Source organism: Ranitomeya imitator, chromosome 1 (genome assembly GCF_032444005.1).
Source record: "Ranitomeya imitator isolate aRanImi1 chromosome 1, aRanImi1.pri, whole genome shotgun sequence".
Lineage (NCBI taxonomy): Eukaryota > Metazoa > Chordata > Amphibia > Anura > Dendrobatidae > Ranitomeya > Ranitomeya imitator.
In genome coordinates this window covers 1,219,762,976-1,219,784,011 of record NC_091282.1, presented here as the reverse complement: position 1 = coordinate 1,219,784,011, position 21,036 = coordinate 1,219,762,976, and the positions used below count along the sequence as shown (strand labels likewise).

Here is a 21,036-nt window from a genome sequence, read left to right as displayed (position 1 = left end):
CGCTAAAAGCTCTCATTTTTCATATTTCTAGTGCAGTAATGCAGTTCAAATTTCGTTTTTTCAAGTTTGCATGTTTTGGCGCTGCAGTGTGCTGCCCTATTTATTTAACTATATACGAGTTGGCGACTCTGGGTTCAGCACCTGTTCACACTCAGTCTATGTTTGGATGTGCAGGTCAGGTTTTTGAAATGTATTCTCTAGCCTTCTGATCGTGCACTCCCCGCCTCCTAGCTTCAGGTGTTTTAATTATAGTAGGTCCAATACCCCTCCACATAGAGAGAGAATTTGAGTCCAAGAAGAGGTTTTTACATGTACCCATTCAGATGGAGACGTTTATTCTCAGTGAGGTAGGTCAAGCGTAGGACCTCGTATAAGAGAGATGCCTTAACGTGGCTACGAGGTACACATAAAATTGGCCATTTTTGTGCGCTAAAAGCTCTCATTTTTCATATTTCTAGTGCAGTAATGCAGTTCAAATTTCGTTTTTTCAAGTTTGCATGTTTTGGCGCTGCAGTGTGCTGCCCTATTTATTTAACTATATACGAGTTGGCGACTCTGGGTTCAGCACCTGTTCACACTCAGTCTATGTTTGGATGTGCAGGTCAGGTTTTTGAAATGTATTCTCTAGCCTTCTGATCGTGCACTCCCCGCCTCCTAGCTTCAGGTGTTTTAATTATAGTAGGTCCAATACCCCTCCACATAGAGAGAGAATTTGAGTCCAAGAAGAGGTTTTTACATGTACCCATTCAGATGGAGACGTTTATTCTCAGTGAGGTAGGTCAAGCGTAGGACCTCGTATAAGAGAGATGCCTTAACGTGGCTACGAGGTACACATAAAATTGGCCATTTTTGTGCGCTAAAAGCTCTCATTTTTCATATTTCTAGTGCAGTAATGCAGTTCAAATTTCGTTTTTTCAAGTTTGCATGTTTTGGCGCTGCAGTGTGCTGCCCTATTTATTTAACTATATACGAGTTGGCGACTCTGGGTTCAGCACCTGTTCACACTCAGTCTATGTTTGGATGTGCAGGTCAGGTTTTTGAAATGTATTCTCTAGCCTTTTGATCGTGCACTCCCCGCCTCCTAGCTTCAGGTGTTTTAATTATAGTAGGTCCAATACCCCTCCACATAGAGAGAGAATTTGAGTCCAAGAAGAGGTTTTTACATGTACCCATTCAGATGGAGACGTTTATTCTCAGTGAGGTAGGTCAAGCGTAGGACCTCGTATAAGAGAGATGCCTTAACGTGGCTACGAGGTACACATAAAATTGGCCATTTTTGTGCGCTAAAAGCTCTCATTTTTCATATTTCTAGTGCAGTAATGCAGTTCAAATTTCGTTTTTTCAAGTTTGCATGTTTTGGCGCTGCAGTGTGCTGCCCTATTTATTTAACTATATACGAGTTGGCGACTCTGGGTTCAGCACCTGTTCACACTCAGTCTATGTTTGGATGTGCAGGTCAGGTTTTTGAAATGTCCTAGAATATATGTCGGATGAACTACACAGGAGATGAGGAGGAGAATGCAGCAACATCTATTGAATATTTCTATGTTCCAAAAAGATCGTGAGAAGAACAAAACCATCTCATCTGTGGCCTCACACTTTCTGGACGAGCATCATGGTGGAAACTCAAGCTTTACAGTTATGGGCCTAGAGAGTATCTATACAAACATTAGGGGTGGAACTATCACCAACCATCTCTTACGTTGTGAATCAAAATGGATAGATGATTTACAGTCTGTCTCCTAAAGGACTAAATGAAGAACTTTTATTTACAGGATTCTATAATCAGTTGTGATTTACCCCAGTATTAATGTGTTCCATGTTCCTCTCCCCACACCTTAGGGGTTGGGGTTGTACCTTGCCGTAAGTAACACATCTCTAGTGGGCTACTGGCTTATCTATTCCACAAGTTTAATATATTTTTTTCTTCCTGCTGTCATTACAGATGCAATAGATCATGGGCAACCTGTTATTAACCTATTGTAGTCATTTATGTAGTCATATATACGTTGGCACCTTGGTTGATACCTACCTCTGCATGTTCTCATCTGCAGGAGGGACACTAACCTCTTCTCCTTACCTCGCTAGGTGGCTTTCTGCACTTGATTGGTGGCACCTTGTTTATACATGATATCTCCCTATTCTACCCGTGTCACTATATGTCCTTTTGGACTCATGTCTCGCATCTTTTTGGCCTAATATAAGTATAAATGACACTTCATGTATCTGTGTCAACATCGCTCTCTAGGTGTAAATCCGCCGTCATCGTGTGTATGTTCTTTATGTTCTTTATCCACCTAAACCTCTGCCGTCTGGTGGTAAACTCCGCTTCTGACATCAGTGGCATTCAGGGATGTCAGTCCCAGCGCATGCGCATGAGTCGGACGTCATATGTACCTGTTTGCATGCCCTGAGCGTCCGCTCTATTCTTTCCACGCATGCACAGTCAGTCACTGCTTTATCAACCCACAGCAGCGAGCACGCGATGCCCATGTACTATACTTCCGGCAGTCCTGGCTTGACCAGCAACGTAACATTCAGTCTCTCGCCGGCGCGATTCTCAGCTGTTTTTGATCATAACATCAAGGTGTTCCTATTTATATTGACGATTATGCTCTAGTTTAGCCTCCACACCGGCCCCTGAAGAAGCCACCTGATTGGTGACACACGTTGGGCTTCCACGCGTCCATTCCTCTTTTGGGCCTTGTTTGCAGCACTGTAACCGCATGGCCACGGGCGAGTTCATGCTTTCTATTTCCTCTGTGATTCCGTGTGCCTTTGGCTTATTTTCCAGCTTGCATCAGTGAGAAATGTTAGAAATTTGTTTGTTCCCATTATTTCACCAAGGATATACATGACATGTTTACCTCAATATCATTGATCCTTCCATGCGATATATTTTCCTTCTGTTTTATTGCAACTTGAAATAAATGTCTGCTTCCACTTGCTCCTACTGCAGATGCTAGCCAATGTAGGGGATTTGATATATTACGTCTATACCCTTGCCTTTTCCTCTCGTCTCGTTGCCGTAGATTGTGTTGGACTATTTGTTAACGTATGTTGGTACTGCTACATGATTTGGTTTATCACCACTCTTATACAATGGTACTGCTACAATGACAGGTACAGTTGTGGCCAAAAGTAATAACACCCCTGCAATTCTGCCAGATAATACTCAGTTTCTTCCTGAAAATGATTGCAAACACAAATTCTTTGGTATTATTATCTTCATTTAATTTGTCTTAAATGAAAAAACACAACAGAGAATGAAGCAAAAAGCAAAACATTGATCATTTCACACAAAACTCCAAAAATGGGCCAGACAAAAGTATTGGCCCCCTCAGCCTAATACTTGGCTGCACAACCTTTAGCCAAAATAACTGCGACCAACCGCTTCCGGTAACCATCAATGAGTTTCTTACGATGCTCTGCTGGAATTTTAGACCATTCTTCTTTGGCAAACTGCTCCAGGTCCCTGATATTTGAAGGCGCCTTCTCCAAACTGCCATTTTTAGATTTCTCCACAGGTGTTCTATGGGATTCAGGTCTGGACTCATTGCTGGCCACCTTAGAAGTCTCCAGTGCTTTCTCTCAAACCATTTTCTAGTGCTTTTTGAAGTGTGTTTTGGGTCATTGTCCTGCTGGAAGACCCATGACCTCTGAGGGAGATCCAGCTTTCTCACACTGGGCCCTACATTATGCTGCAAAATTTGTTGGTAGTCTTCAGACTTCATAATGCCATGCACACGGTCAAGCAGTCCAGTGCCAGAGGCAGCAAAGCAACCCCAAAACATCAGGGAACCTCCGCCATGTTTGACTGTAGGGACCGTGTTCTTTTCTTTGAATGCCTCTTGTTTTCTCCTGTAAACTCTATGTTGATGCCTTTGCCCAAAAAGCTCTACTTTTGTCTCATCTGACCAGAGAACATTCTTCCAAAATGTTTTAGGCTTTTTCATGTAAGTTTTGGAAAACTCCAGCCTGGCTTTTTTATGTCTCGGGGTAAGAAGTGGGGTCTCCCTGGGTCTCCTACCATACAGTCCCTTTTCATTCAGATGCCGACGGATAGTACTGGTTGACCCTGTTGTACCCTTGGACTGCAGGGCAGCTTGAACTTGTTTGTATGTTAGTCGAGGTTCTTTATCCAACATCCGCACAATCTTGCGTTGAAATCTCTTGTCAATTTTTCTGTCCACATCTAGGGAGGTTAGCCACAGTGCCATGGGCTTTACACTTCTTGATGACACTGCGCACGGTAGACACAGGAACATTCAGGTCTTTGGAGATGGACTTGTAGCCTTGTGATTGCTCATGCTTCCTCACAATTTGGTTTCTCAAGTCCTCAGACAGTTCTTTGGTCTTCTTTCTTTTCTCCATGCTCAATGTGGTCCACACAAGGACACAGGACAGAGGTTGAGTCAACTTTAATCCATGTCAACTGGCTGCAAGTGTGATTTAGTTATTGAAAAAAGTCACAGAAAAAAGCAGAGATGTTTTACCTGCTGAAGCCTCCAACTGAATGCAGCAGCAGGGCGCAGCGGACCCGATAAACGATGGCAAACACACAGGTGCAAAAAATACCGATGAAACAACCACTTTCAATCCAGTGTTGGCTGTTTGGCATTAGTGCACAAAAAGATAAAAGATACTAGTCTGTATATGGCATAATTCAGTCCTCTTTTTGTGTCTGTGAGCTTTTATTCAATGTTTAGCGTTAGGACTGGCAAATTGTAAGGACCCGTGACATGGGTTGCCAGCTTACGTATTGAGGCCCCAATATAAACTAATACCTTACATACATTGATATGTGGTTTTCTTTTTGCACTTTATCTTGCAGGGCGCAGTCGGACCATGATGGCTCTGTAAACTATTGGCCTCTGTTCACACAGCATGCATTTTGTAGCCCTGGGCAGCCCACCTGTATGTCGTTACTAATAGGCTGCAAACCAGATGCCTTGCATTGCGTGTGTGAATTATGCCATATACAGACTAGTATCTTTTATCTTTTTGTGCACTAATGCCAAACAGCCAACACTGGATTGAAAGTGGTTGTTTCATCGGTATTTTTTGCACCTGTGTGTTTGCCATCATTTATCGGGTCCGCTGCGCCCTGCTGCTGCATTCAGTTGGAGGCTTCAGCAGGTAAAACATCTCTGCTTTTTTCTGTGACTTTTTTGAATTTTTTGGAGGATTTGTAAGTCCTCTTTTTGTGTCTGTGATTTAGTTATTGCCAACACCTGTTAGGTGCCACAGGTAAGTTACAGGTGCTGTTAATTACACTAATTACAGAAGCATCACATGATTTTTTGAACAGTGCCAATACTTTTGTCCACCCGCTTTTTTATGTTTGGTGTGGAATTATATCCAATTTGGCTTTAGGACAATTCTTTTTGTGTTTTTTCATTTAAGACAAATTAAATGAAGATAATAATACCAAAGAATTTGTGATTGCAATCATTTTCAGGAAGAAACTGAGTATTATCTGACAGAATTGCAGGGGTGTCAATACTTTAGGCCACAACTGTATATTACCGTGTCTTGTTAAATATAGATATACAGTATATATGTATATATGTTATACTGCTGTATTGCTGCTATGTTTAGAATAGGGAAAGCGTAGTGCGCAATGATGTCCTCTAGATGGGGGCACTATAGTATTCGTAGTGTATATGGGAACTTAGTGTAAGTAGATGGTTAATTGTAGGAGGGGCTGATGTGTAACACAGTAACACAGTAACACAGTTAGTAAGGCCGAAAAAAGACATTTGTCCATCCAGTTCAGCCTATATTCCATCATAATAAATCCCCAGATCTACGTCCTTCTACAGAACCTAATAATTGTATGATACAATATTGTTCTGCTCCAGGAAGACATCCAGGCCTCTCTTGAACCCCTCGACTGAGTTCGCCATCACCACCTCCTCAGGCAAGCAATTCCAGATTCTCACTGCCCTAACAGTAAAGAATCCTCTTCTATGTTGGTGGAAAAACCTTCTCTCCTCCAGACGCAAAGAATGCCCCCTTGTGCCCGTCACCTTCCTTGGTATAAACAGATCCTCAGCGAGATATTTGTATTGTCCCCTTATATACTTATACATGGTTATTAGATCGCCCCTCAGTCGTCTTTTTTCTAGACTAAATAATCCTAATTTCGCTAATCTATCTGGGTATTGTAGTTCTCCCATCCCCTTTATTAATTTTGTTGCCCTCCTTTGTACTCTCTCTAGTTCCATTATATCCTTCCTGAGCACCGGTACCCAAAACTGGACACAGTACTCCATGTGCGGTCTAACTAGGGATTTGTACAGAGGCAGTATAATGCTCTCATCATGTGTATCCAGACCTCTTTTAATGCACCCCATGATCCTGTTTGCCTTGGCAGCTGCTGCCTGGCACTGGCTGCTCCAGGTAAGTTTATCATTAACTAGGATCCCCAAGTCCTTCTCCCTGTCAGATTTACCCAGTGGTTTCCCGTTCAGTGTGTAATGGTGATATTGATTCCCTCTTCCCATGTGTATAACCTTACATTTATCATTGTTAAACCTCATCTGCCACCTTTCAGCCCAAGTTTCCAACTTATCCAGATCCATCTGTAGCAGAATACTATCTTCTCTTGTATTAACTGCTTTACATAGTTTTGTATCATCTGCAAATATCGATATTTTACTGTGTAAACCTTCTACCAGATCATTAATGAATATGTTGAAGAGAACAGGTCCCAATACTGACCCCTGCGGTACCCCACTGGTCACAGCGACCCAGTTAGAGACTATACCATTTATAACCACCCTCTGCTTTCTATCACTAAGCCAGTTACTAACCCATTTACACACATTTTCCCCCAGACCAAGCATTCTCATTTTGTGTACCAACCTCTTGTGCGGCACGGTATCAAACGCTTTGGAAAAATCGAGATATACCACGTCCAATGACTCACCGTGGTCCAGCCTATAGCTTACCTCTTCATAAAAACTGATTAGATTGGTTTGACAGGAGCGATTTCTCATAAACCCATGCTGATATGGAGTTAAACAGTTATTCTCATTGAGATAATCCAGAATAACATCCCTCAGAAACCCTTCAAATATTTTACCAACAATAGAGGTTAGACTTACTGGCCTATAATTTCCAGGTTCACTTTTGGAGCCCTTTTTGAATATTGGCACCACATTTGCTATGCGCCAGTCCTGCGGAACAGTGTAACAGTGTGTTATGTTACGTGAGTTCAGTAGGGCCTAGGCGCCCGAAGCGTCCATATGGGCACTAGGCCCAGGACACAGCAGCTGCCACGTAATGTTTGAAAGGAGAACCCAACCACTCAGAGTCCTATAGGGACAGAAGGACAGTATACAGCAGCAGAGTTACAGCAGCTTGGAGTGGAAGAAAGGAAGCGGTCCGGGAAAGTACAGGGAGCAGATGGTTTAAGATGTGGCAGATCATTGCATGGGCAGATACTCTCAGATCTGTGGCGAACCGGATGAGGGATACCCCAGAAACAGTGAGTCTGGACAAGGAGAACACTGCGGTACTGCCTAAGGCGTTATTACCCCGTAATATAATGAAGGACGTGGGACTGAGTACAGGGAAGATGCAGGATGGGGACTGTATGGAGCCTGATGTGTGTGCTGACTCTGACAAGAATGTGCTGCAAAGTGTATTGAGTAAAGTTCTTTGTTTTGCATTTAAACTGGACTGTGTCTCTGTTCTTGTGAAATCGATTCCAGAAAGTCCCCAGCACCTCAGAGGAGTCCCTGATGGAGTTGTGGAATAGGACACAGGTATGCTAACAGAGGAATGTTATTTTTCTGTGAGGGCATGCAAGGACACAAAAGCCCCGGTGTCCTCGGCCAAGACTACGGTCCTGGCCGAACCTTACAGCTACATGCTGCAGATTGGGTTTTCACATAGAATGTTTATAACGAGCATAATTTTGCCAGAAATATTTGAATTACTACTGATTCCCTGCCCGGTACCACCCGCGGAGTCAGAGCCCAGCATAACCTCAATTTTCATCTATCTGTTCAATAATCTGTTATGTCTACAACTATTCACGCAATCAGTAAAGCGGCAGAGCTACGGAGCGGTGAATATATGTTCTTAGTAATAAATGGAAGTGCAATTACCTGAGTATAGCCAAAAACGCTCAGTAACTCGGCCATTGGGTTTGTGGTGTAAGGATGGAGGTCTCCAATGTAACCGGCCAGCACTCCGTGTCTCTTATAGGAATAGTTAGGAATTTCAAATTCGTTCCATTTCCCGGTCATTATTTGCAGAACATCTTTAATAACTTTATTTATATTTCCACAAGAATCAAACACGTGATACCCCAGGGTGACATTAGGAAGAAGATCTGGGCTCCGATTAATTTCATCAATGGTAAAAATAAAAGCCATCAGCTGCTGATATTCTCGGATACTTACACTGCGGGTGAAGGAAGATATAAAATAAGTCTTAAAACGCAAATATTGTACAGATACAACACAGTAAAGTATTAATGTAATCCTGAGGATACACAATTTATATCATATCTCCTCCTAAGGAGAGAAGCACAGAATATAACATGATGCTGATGGTTTTATACAGCAGCTGCTATTACTCCCAGTAGTCTAGGACTTTTGGTACTTTCAATGCAAAACACAGAAAGGGGTCCCCCACTAAATAGATAATTAAAAAAAAAGTGTGGGTTCCCCCATTATTGACAATGAACCAAGCTAAAGCAGACAGCTGGGGGCTGGTATTCTCAGGCTGGTAAGAGGCCATGGATATTGACCCCCCCAAGCCTAAAAATAGTGGCCCGCAGCTGCCCATAAAAGGCGCATCTATTGGATGTGACAATTCTGGTGCTTTGCTTTGTCGGACTCGTCCCACTTGCCCTGTAGTTGTGGCAAGTGGGGTTCATATTTGTGGGGTTGATGTCACCTTTGTATTGTCAGGTGACATTAAGCCCACGGATTAGTACTGGAGAGGAGTCTATAAGAACCTATCCGTTACTAATCTTATAGTTATATGGTAAACAAAGACGCAGACAGAATAAAGTATTTTATTTGAAATAAAAACAAAACACACTTTTACTTTTTTATGTAAAAGTAACAAACACAGTTATACTCGCCCAACACCTATTCCATTGAAGCCCTCATCTTCTGTAATAAAACAAAAGTAAAAAAAACATATCCTTCACGTGCCCGTCATTCTGTCCCATGCCATAGTCCATGTCTGGGGATGAACAGTGAGAACCACTGATGAATGAACTGCTGAGAGCACAGCCTCAGTGACTAGCATTGACATCATTGAGGTTACCACCGGTTATTGAGGTTGCGTTTCCAGCTGGGCCCCTGAACTGCGGGGACCTCATTGATTTTCTCGCTAGCAGTAAGAAAGTCTCAAGGTGTGAGAAATTTCTCCCGGTGAACTCACTGCTGCACCATGAGGCTTTTGCTCACGGCACAAGTGGCTTCAGTGGCCTGCAGAATCCTTGATGACATTACCGCTGGTCACTGAGGCTGCGCTCACATCAGCTCATTCCTCAGTGGTTCTCAGCCTGGAAGGTCGCATCTTGGCACCATCCAGGTTGAAAACTGTTTATCCCCAGACGTGGGGTACAGCGTGGGATAGAACGACCGACAGGTGAGGGATATGGTTGTTTTTATTTTTGTTTTATTACAGGAGATGAGCACTTCAATGGAATGGGGGTTAGGTGAGAATAACTGTGTTTGTTATTTTTAAATAAAAAAAACACGCTTTTACTTTTTTTATCTCAAATAATGGATTATATACTTGCTGTGTGTTTATTTACAATACGACTATAGGATTAGTAATGGATACGTGTCTTATTGAAGCCTCTCCATTACTAAGCTGTGAGCTCGGCAATACAAAGATGGCATCAACCCCACAAATATGAACCCCACTTGCCCTGTGGCGAAGAGCCGTGCAAAGCATTAGAATTGGCGCATCTAATAGATGTGCCTTTTCTGGGAAACTGCGGGCTGCTATTTCTAGGCAGGGGCCTGAGAATACCAGTTTCCAGCAGCCTGCTTTAACAAGGCTGGTTGTCACAAATGGGGGACCAATGCATCATTTTTATAAAGTATTTATTTAAATAATTAAATAATATGGCACGGGGAACCCTCTATTCTTGATAACCAGCCTTGCTAAAGCTGACAGCTGAGCATTGTAGCCCTCAGCTGCATTCTTATATTTGTCATTTTTTTAAGTAATAGGATTAAAAGTTATATTTTAATTTTAGCCTCACTAAATTGCTGATACATAAAGACACTAGGAAACCCAGAGACTGAATCTCTACTACGACTAATCTCTAGTGTTGAGCGATACCTTCCGATATTTGAAAGTATCGGTATCGGATTGTATCGGCCGATATCCGAAAAATATCGGATATCGCTGATACCGATATCCGATACCAATACAAGTCAATGGGACACAAATATCGGAATGTATCCTGGAGTGGTTCCCAGGGTCTGAAGGAGAGGAAACTCTCCTTCAGGCCCTGGGATCCATATTCATGTAAAAAATAAAGAATAAAAAATATAGAAATACTCACCCCTCCGGCGGACCCTGGACCTTAGCGGTGTAACCGGCAGCCTCCGTTCCTAAGAATGAGCGGGTGAAGGACCTTCGATGACGTCGCGGCTTGTGATTGGTTGCGTGACCGCTCATGTGACCGCTCACGCGACCAATCACAAGCCGCGACGTCATCGCAGGTCCTTCACGCGCTCATTCTTAGGAACGGAGACTGACGGTTGCAGCGGTTACAACCAGGGCGTGTCCGAGGGTGAGTATATTCATATTTTTTATTTTTATTCTTTATTTTACACATAAATATTCATCCCGATCCCGATTCCTGATATCGCAAAAATATCGGAACTCGGGATCGGAATTCCGATACCGCAAATATCGGCCGATACCCGATACTTGCGGTATCGGAATGCTCAACACTACTAATCACATTTTTCTAATTTGGTGTACAGTAAATTATCCTGCAAAACCTTTATCACCTGCCTGACGTGTCCCTGATGATGTAATAGAGTGCAGGGTTGAGTATGTCACCACGGAACAGACAGACCAACTGTTGAGGGGAATTTATTAACGGGAGTAAGATTCTCCTCGCAGGGAGTAAACAGGGGGTTAACAGAGATAAAGCGAACAGTAAACAGTTAAGCGGAATTGAAAGGGTTAACGAGTGTTCTGGTAACTTATCAGTCCAGGGAGGTCCTGACTGGAGGGTCCTTTTTCCAACGTGGGTACAGTCACCAGCAGGGCTTGAGATCCTGAAGTCTCTCCTCTGTCTCCTGGGAACTGGAGACTCCGGGGTTAAGTCTTTGCAGTCTTTTCTCCCAGTGAAGCTGGAAGCAGGAAGTCACACAGCCACTCTGCTGCAGGTCTCTGTATATTAGGCTGGCAGAGTTTCTGCAGCAGCAATGCTACACACACACTGAGCAGTTTACTTGTCACACTCAGGGGTCCTGGCTTGTCACTGCAGTCTCCGGGGCTGCGCGCTCAGGTCACTGTCAGGGGATACGTCTTCTCTGATTACGGAGGCTTCCAAGTCCACGCTCTCACATCCAGCCTCCACTACGGCTGGTATCTCAGCCTCAGTGCCCTCATGGGGAGCACTCTCTTTCGGGGAGCGCGGCGCTGCAGCCTGCTCGCTCTCTGGCGCGCTGTCCCCTCTGTCCCATGCGCTCTGCTCTCCCGCTCTTTTCTGACCGCACCCCTCTCTCTTCTTCTCTGCCCCCAGCAGTCACATAGTCCCTTCTGTCCAGGGCAGAAAGTCTTCCCCCCACAACCCAGCTGTCTGACTAAGTGGTTCCAGGCAAGGAGCAGGGAAAGAAACCTCCTTACAATGTGACTTGAGATCAGGTAAATATATCAAAATTTCATCAAGGTACACCACAACAAACCTATCCAAAATGTAATGAAAACTTTCCTTTTGCCCTGACTCCAATATCGATGTCTTTACTGTGACTAAAGACTTGCATCTATTTGCAAAAACTTTATTTAAAAAAAAAATGTTTCATGATGAAAATACACGCAATCTATTTCCTACAGAATCGGAGCAAGAGGCATTACAAATCTTGAATGAACTTGCAATTGAACACAATACTGTTGAATGAGGTAAGATTCCATCTTGTATTGTCCCTCGTTCAAAAAAGTTCCCTCCATTTATATCCTGCTCCAATATTGACCTATTTGTCAAAGTTGTCAGTGAAGATTTGAAGAGAGTACCACGTAAGATAAAAAATGGGAATCTAAGCATACGCGAATTTGCGAGCTTGGAAACATTAAGGAATCTACCTGATGTTGAGATAAAACCTGCTGACAAGGGGGGCAACATTGTTTTATGGCCGAAATCCAAATATGAAAATGAAGCATTTAGACAACTAAAGAACGCAGTATATTATAAAAAGCTAACAGTCAATCCATGGATATCATTTTCATCTCAACTACTGGTAATTATAGAACAGACAAAGAGTAGGGGAGTAATTACGAAGGAATTATTTGAGGCTTTGTTGATTAAAAAACCAACTGTCCCCACTCTGAACTTACTACCCAAAATACACAAAAACTGTGTAGACCCCCCGGAAGACCTATTGTCTCAGGTCATAACAATTTTTTGGAAAATATAGGTAAGTTTATTGATGCTAAACTCAAACCTTTGGTGGAATGTCTTCCATCGTTCACTCTTGATACAGGGGATTTCTTGAAAAAGATTGATGGTTTACCCTTAGAGGAAGACACTTTACTAGTAACATGCGATGTTGAATCGTTGTATACCATCATCAGACATACAGATGGCATCCATGCAACCAAGTGTTTTTTGGTCATGTCTGCTTGTCCTGCATCCACGAATGAGTTCATCACGCAATTGTTGGAGTTCAGCTTGACACACAATTTTTTCACATTTAAGGAGGCCCTCTACCTACAGCTCCAGGGCACTGCCATGGGGGCACCATTTGCACCCTCCTACGCTAACTTATTCCTGGGGCTGTGAGCGAGGGACCTATTCCTATCTGACAATGACCATCATATGCACCGTGTCCTTTTTTGGACACGTTACATAGATGACATTTTTTTCATTTGGCAAGGTACCCATGAGACTTTGAACGAATTTGTGACGTTTCTTAATAACAACGACCTTAATATTCACCTCGCCTACAAGTATGACACTCATACCGTGGAGTTCTTGGATGTGATGGTTAAACGGGATATTTTAAATACATTACAAACCGATTTATATAGGAAACCAACATCGACTAACGCATTACTACATGCCTCATCATCCCATCCGGCTCCCCTTAAACGTTCAATACCAGTGAGTCAGTTCTTGCGTCTTAAATGTTTGTGCTCAACTGATTCTGACTTTGAAATCCAAGTAAGGGATCTCGAATTGAGATATGTTGGTACATAGCCACTATCAGAACCGCCCACAGACTTTTTGGCCAGGATAGCACCACGGAGAGGTAGTTTTCCTTGTGGTCATTGTGTGGCCTGTCCTAACATGGAGAGAGCCAATACATTTGGCAATGCCACAAGTTGTAAAGAATACACCATCAATCATTTTATCGATTGTGAATCTAGAGCGGTGGTGTACTACGCCGTATGTCCCTGTCCTAAAATTTATATTGGACTAACTACACGTCATTTGAAAGTGAGGGTATGTGAACACGTCAGCGGTATTACTGCTGCTCGAATGAGGATAGACATCATCCCCCATCTATCCGTGGTGGAAATATTAGTAAAAAACTCGCTCAAAAAGAAACAAAGTGGATTTGGGTCTTGAATACCTTATATCCCCATGGCCTAAACGAGAACATGAGCTTTGCTCCTTTTCTCTGACCACAAGCATCATCTAGATGGTTCTTTTATCTATTTTTTTTACATATTTTATTTACTATTTATTATCAGGCCCATATTTGTGATACAATATATTGGTCCGGGATTTTTAGTGCTATTTTTTGCTATATTTAGTGGGCGGCTCCTTTTTCCTTCCCTTCTTCCCTCCCATCCCCCCTCCCCCTTTTTCTCCCCTCTCTCCCCTTCCTCCCTTCTCCATCCCCCTTTTTCCCCCTTTTTTCACCCCTCCCCCTTCCCCCTTTATATGTACATGTTAGGTTATATAGTTTTTTTTACTCTATATTGATTCATTTCAGTTTGATAAACAGTGCATGAAGTATTGATCCTTGATTCAGTTCGTGATCAATTTTGACACCTGGCAACGGACTAAATAATTTCATTAACGTCATAATGGATATGACGGGATGAAGTTGTATATTAAATTCCATTGGACATTGCAAGAATATTATTATTATTATTATTATTATTAAGTATTATTCATTTGCCCTTAATGCATACAGTATTATTATTCTTTATTAGTATCATTTATTTATTATTGTATTATGTATACATTGATTATTTGATTAATTATTTATTTATCACAGTATGTATTATTATTCATTTATCATTCATTTCTGTCACCATTATGGTTATTATTATTTTTCTTTATTTGTTGATTTTGTTGTTTAATCTATATAATTAATGACTGCAGCCATGTACAGCATTATTTCCCCTTCTTGTTTTGTTCTTTTGCAGCACACTTCCCATTCTAGCACTATTAGCCTCTGCCCTGAATTCACTTTCACATTTACTCACTCACAGCGACACTTATTTCGGGCATTCTCTTATTTCACACACAGGACCTTGATCACATGACGATGCGTCTCGGGTGCTTCCGCCTTCTCGCGGTCCCATGACATCGCATCAGCTGATTGCGGTGTCCTGGGTCACGTGGGGCGGCGGTGTGGATGTGCCTGGTTACCTCTTTCGCAGATGCGCGTCGCTATACGCCCCTCCATTCTCATTGGCATCACTCACATAAATCATCCACTTCCTCTGGATTGCGCCACCCCAAGACAAAGGCAATCGCCGAAACGCGCGTCGGGGTGGATGCATCTTCTGGACAGCTTGTTATTTTGTTACCCATTCCGCAGGTAATTACGACTTATGCTGATGACAACGCTTTGATATATTTTATCACTTGTATTATGAGACCTATGCACTGTCACTTTACTTGAGTACATGAACATATATATTTTTAGTCTCCATTCTTAGTTACGGTATCTTGTGGCACTATATATATATATATATATATATATATATATATATATATATATATATATCTTTTTTTCCCATTTTTGCAACCATTTTACCTGCTGTTATGGGGCTTATACTTTACACTATATATCTTTGCATGTATGGCAAATTTAGTATAATATTATATTAAGTACCATACTGATTATGATATTACACATATCCATTATTACTTTTATAGTATTGTTGATCTGGTTGCGCACACGTGCATATATATATATTTTTTTCTATATGATTTATTCACATTCTGCTGTTCCCTAAGTTGTATGCGTCCCTCTGTCCTGTTTTTGTTCCCATCTGTTCCAATTATTTATATTATTAATATTAATTATTAAAAACATATTTTAATTATAATTTGTTTCTTTGTCGGTGTTCTCATTGGTTATGATTTACCAATTCCGATATACCCCATTATATATATATATATACATATATATATATATATATATATATATATATATATATACGATATACACACAATAACCGATATATGGTGATATCGTGTAACGTATTTAACATCGATGCAATTATTTTATTACTTTTTTGTGTGTACTCTTGAGAATTCTTTGAACTCAAACAATAGGAGTAGAGAGACCTTCCTAGGTGTAACAAGAACGGAGCTCGTTGTGGAGAGGCCCCTATGCACAGGTTCACATTATGTACTACTTGCATAAAATTTCCCTGACCGAGAGGTGCAACGTCTATCACAAATTTGGGGATGTGTTGTGAGTTCTGTTTTTGGGCTCCCTCTGGTGGTTACTGATGGTACTGGGTGATTTGTGTTCTGCTGTCTCTGGTGTCCACCTGTTCTATTAGGATTTGGGAGTTTCCTATTTAACCGGGCTTTCTTGTCATTTCCCCGCCGGCTATCAAGGTTATCAGAGTGTTTTGTTACCTCAGCTTCTGGCTTCAGTAATCTTCAGGACAAGCTAAGTTTTTGATTTTCTTGTTCCACGTTTTGCTTTATTTTTGTCTGGTCCAGCTTGCATATAATTGTCTCTTTGCTGCTGGTTGCTTTAGTGGGCTGTAATTGCTCCTCATGTTCCATGAGTTGGAACATGAGTTCAAGTAATTACAGGATGGTTTTTTGAAGGGTTTTTTGCTGACCGCGCAGTTTACTTTTGTATCCTCTGCTATCTAGTTTTAGCGGGCCTCATTTTGCTGAATCTGTTTTCATACTGTGTATGTGCCTTCCTCTCATTTCACCGTCATGATATGTGGGGGGCTGCTATTTCTGTGGGGTATTTCTCTGGAGGCAAGAGAGGTCTGTGTTTCTTCTAATAGTGGAAGTTAGATCTTCGGCTGGTGCGAGACGTCTAGGATCAACGTAGGCACGTTCCCCGGCTATTGTTATTTGTGTGTTCAGGTTTAGGGTCGCAGTCAGCTCAGGTTCCATCACCCTAGAGCTCGTTGGTGCTTGTCCTTTTGTGATTCCCTGCCATTGGAATCATGACAGTATAGCCGGCCAAAATGTTTGGGCTGAAGTAGGAGGAAAAGTAGTCTGAGGAAGTTTTTTTTTTTTTTCTCTCCTCTGAGGTTGCTGCCTAGCTTTAATTGCAGCCAGGCTGATTTTTTTTTTTTTTTTTTTTCCTCCTCTTAATCCTTGAATGGCTCTGACCTTAGCTGTTTATCATGGACGTCCAGAGTTTAGCTTCCAGCTTGAATAATCTTGCTGCTAAGGTTCAAAATATACAAGATTTTGTTGTACATGCTCCTATGTCTGAACCTAGAATTCCTATTCCAGAGTTCTTTGCTGGAGATAGATCTAGTTTTCTGAATTTTAGGAACAATTGCAAGCTGTTCCTTTCTTTGAAATCTCGCTCTTCTGGAGACCCTGCTCAGCAGGTTAAGATTATTATATCTTTCCTGCGGGGTGACCCTCAAAATTGGGCATTTGCATTGGCACCAGGGGATCCTGCGTTGCTTAATGTGGATGCGTTTTTTCTGGCATTGGGTTTGCTCTATGAGGAACCTAACCAGGAGATTCAGGCTGAAAAAGCTTTATTAGCTCTCTCTCAGGGGCAAGATGAAGCAGAAATATATTGTCAAAAATTTCGGAAATGGTCAGTGCTTACTCAGTGGAATGAGTGCGCCCTGGCTGCAAAGTTCAGAGATGGCCTTTCTGAGGCCATTAAAGATGTTATGGTGGGGTTCCCGGCGCCTACAGGTCTGAATGAGTCCATGACTATGGCTATTCAGATTGATCGGCGTTTACGGGAGCGCAAACCTGTGCATCATTTGGCGGTGTCTTCTGAACAGGCACTTGAGACAATGCAATGTGATAGAGTTCAGTCTAGAAGTGAACGGCAAAACTATAGGCGGAAAAATGGGTTGTGCTTTTATTGTGGTGATTCAGCTCATGTTATATCAGCATGCTCTAAACGCACAAAAAAGGTTGATAAGTCTGTTGCCATTAGTACGTTACAGTCTAAGTTAATTCTGTCTGTGACGCTGATTTGCTCATTATCATCCATTTCCGTCGATGCCTATGTGGATTCAGGCGCTGCCCTGAGTCTTATGGATTGGTCATTTGCCAAGCGATGTGGGTTTAGTCTTGAGCCTCTGGAAGTCCCTATTCCTTTGAAGGGAATTGACTCTACACCTTTAGCTATGAATAAACCTCAGTACTGGACACAAGTGACCATGCGTATGACTCCCGTTCATCAGGAGGTGATTCGCTTCCTGGTACTGTATAATTTACATGATGTCTTAGTGCTTGGTCTGCCATGGTTACAAACTCATAATCCAGTCCTTGACTTGAAAACAATGTCTGTGTTAAGCTGGGGATGTCAGGGGGTTCATGATGATGCACCTCCGATTTCTATCGCTTCATCTACTCCTTCTGAGGTTCCTGTATTTTTGTCTGATTATCGGGATGTTTTTGAGGAGCCTAAGCTCAGTTCGCTTCCTCCTCACAGGGATTGCGATTGTGCTATAGATTTAATTCCTGGTAGTAAATTTCCTAAAGGTCGTTTGTTCAATCTGTCAGTGCCAGAGCATACTGCTATGCGGGATTATGTTAAGGAGTCCTTGGAAAAGGGACTGTTGTGAATTCTGTGGCTGAATTCACTCCTGTGGTCACAAGTGGTACTGCAGCTTCTGAGCTTCCTCCCTCAGGTGTTCTGGTGAGCTCGTTAACTGCTTCATTACTTAAGTCCGCCTGATGCTGCTATCCTTGCTCCTTGTCAATGTTTCAGTGTTGGATCTGAGCTTCTCCTGATTGTTCCTGTGACCTGCTGCTCTGTATAGCTAAGTGCTTTTTGCTTTTTTGTTGCTTTTTTTCTGTCCAGCTTGTCTTTTGTTTTGCTGGAAGCTCTGAGACGCAAAGGGTGTACCGCCGTGCCGTTAGTTCGGCACGGTGGGGTTTTTTTGCCCCCTTTGCGTGGTTTTGCTTTAGGGTTTTTTGTAGACTGCAAAGTTCGCTTTACTGTCCTCGCTCTGTCCTAGAATATCGGGCCCCACTTTGCTGAATCTATTTCATCCCTACGTTTTGTCTTTTCATCTTACTCACAGTCATTATATGTGGGGGGCTGCCTTTTCCTTTGGGGAATTTCTCTGGGGCAAGTCAGGCCTATTTTTCTATCTTCAGGCTAGCTAGTTTCTTAGGCTGTGCCGAGTTGCCTAGGTAGTTGTTAGGCGCAATCCACAGCCGCTTTTAGTTGTGTTTAGGATAGGATCAGGTGTGCAGTCTACAGAGTATCCACGTCTCAGAGCTCGTTCTTGTATTTTTGGGTATTTGTCAGATCACTGTGTGCGCTCTGATCGCTAAGCACACTGTGTTTCTGGATTGCCTTCATTACACCTTTCATTAGCAGACATAACAGTACTAGGAGCCAACTAATGATTCTCAATAGAGGGAAAGAAAAAGTTCTGACATCATTTTTTTTTTTTTTTCTGCTCTGTGTTCACTTATTTTTTTTTTTCCCCTAGACATTTGGGTGATTCTGGACACAGGTGTGGACATGGATATTCAGGGTCTGTGCTCTTCAATGGATAATCTCGTTATAAATGTACAAAAAATTCAAGATACTATTGATCAGAAATCTATGTTAGAACCAAGAATTCCTATTCCTGATTTGTTTTTTGGAGATAGAACTAAGTTTCTAAGTTTCAAAAATAATTGTAAGCTATTTCTGGCCTTGAAACCTCATTCTTCTGGTAATCCTATTCAACAGGTTTTGATTATTATTTCTTTTTTGCGCGGCGACCCTCAAGACTGGGCATTTTCTCTTGCGCCAGGAGACCCTGCATTGAGTAGTGTCGATGCGTTTTTCCTGGCGCTCGGATTGCTGTACGATGAGCCTAATTCAGTGGATCAGGCTGAGAAAAATTTGCTGGCTTTGTGCCAGGGTCAGGATGCTATAGAAGTATATTGTCAGAAATTTAGGAAATGGTCAGTACTCACTCAGTGGAATGAATCTGCGCTGGCAGCTTTGTTCAGAAAGGGTCTCTCTGAGGCTCTTAAGGATGTCATGGTGGGATTTCCTATGCCTGCTGGTTTGAATGAGTCTTTGTCTTTGGCCATTCAGATCGGTCGACGCTTGCGCGAGCGTAAATCTGTGCACCATTTGGCGGTACTGCCTGAGGTTAAACCTGAGCCTATGCAGTGCGATAGGACTATGACTAGAGTTGAACGGCAGGAATACAGACGTCTGAATGGTCTGTGTTTCTACTGTGGTGATTCCACTCATGCTATTTCTGATTGTCCTAAGCGCACTAAGCGGTCCGCTAGGTCTGCCGTCATTGGTACTGTACAGTCCAAATTCCTTCTGTCCATTACCTTGATATGCTCTTTGTCGTCGTTTTCTGTCATGGCATTTGTGGATTCGGGCGCTGCCCTGAATCTGATGGATTTGGATTATGCTAAACGTTGTGGGTTTTTCTTGGAGCCTTTGCGGTGTCCTATTCCATTGAGAGGAATTGATGCTACACCTTTGGCCAAGAATAAACCTCAATACTGGGCCCAGCTGACCATGTGCATGGCTCCTGCACATCAGGAAGTTATTCGCTTTCTGGTGTTGCATAATCTGCATGATGTGGTCGTGTTGGGGTTGCCATGGCTACAAACCCATAATCCAGTATTGGATTGGAATTCCATGTCGGTATCCAGCTGGGGTTGTCAGGGGGTACATGGTGATGTTCCATTTTTGTCGATTTCGTCATCCACCCCTTCTGAGGTCCCAGAGTTCTTGTCTGATTATCAGGATGTATTTGAAGAGCCCAAGTCCGATGCTCTACCTCCGCATAGGGATTGTGATTGTGCTATCAATTTGATTCCTGGTAGTAAATTCCCTAAAGGTCGATTATTCAATTTATCCGTGCCCGAACACGCCGCTATGCGCAGTTATGTGAAGGAATCCCTGGAGAAGGGACATATTCGCCCATCGTCATCACCACTGGGAGCAGGGTTCTTCTTTGTAGCCAAGAAGGATGGTTCGCTGAGACCGGGTATTGATTACCGCCTTCTTAATAAGATCACTGTTAAATTTCAGTATCCCTTGCCATTGTTATCTGACTTGTTTGCTCGGATTAAGGGGGCTAGTTGGTTCACTAAGATAGATCTTCGTGGTGCGTATAATCTGGTGAGAATCAGGCAAGGAGATGAATGGAAAACTGCATTCAATACGCCCGAGGGTCATTTTGAGTATCTAGTGATGCCGTTCGGACTTGCCAATGCTCCATCTGTGTTTCAGTCTTTTATGCATGACATCTTCCGTGAGTATCTGGATAAATTCCTGATTGTTTACTTGGATGACATTTTGATCTTCTCAGATGATTGGGAGTCTCATGTGAAGCTGGTCAGAATGGTTTTTCAGGTCCTGCGTGCTAACTCTTTGTTTGTGAAGGGATCAAAGTGTCTCTTCGGTGTGCAGAAAG

General features: G+C 42.5%; 1 protein-coding gene across 1 annotated transcript in view; it reads right to left on the bottom strand.

Moving 5' to 3' along the window:
- Nucleotides 1–8,698, bottom strand: part of LOC138657338 (vomeronasal type-2 receptor 1-like) — a 134,989-nt gene extending 126,291 nt beyond the window's left edge. The window contains exon 1 of the mRNA XM_069745075.1: nt 8,121–8,698. Within this exon, the coding sequence (XP_069601176.1) occupies nt 8,121–8,390 (270 nt within the window). The 5' untranslated portion in view covers nt 8,391–8,698. The remainder of the gene's footprint in view (nt 1–8,120) is intronic.
- Nucleotides 8,699–21,036: the final 12,338 nt, after the last annotated feature.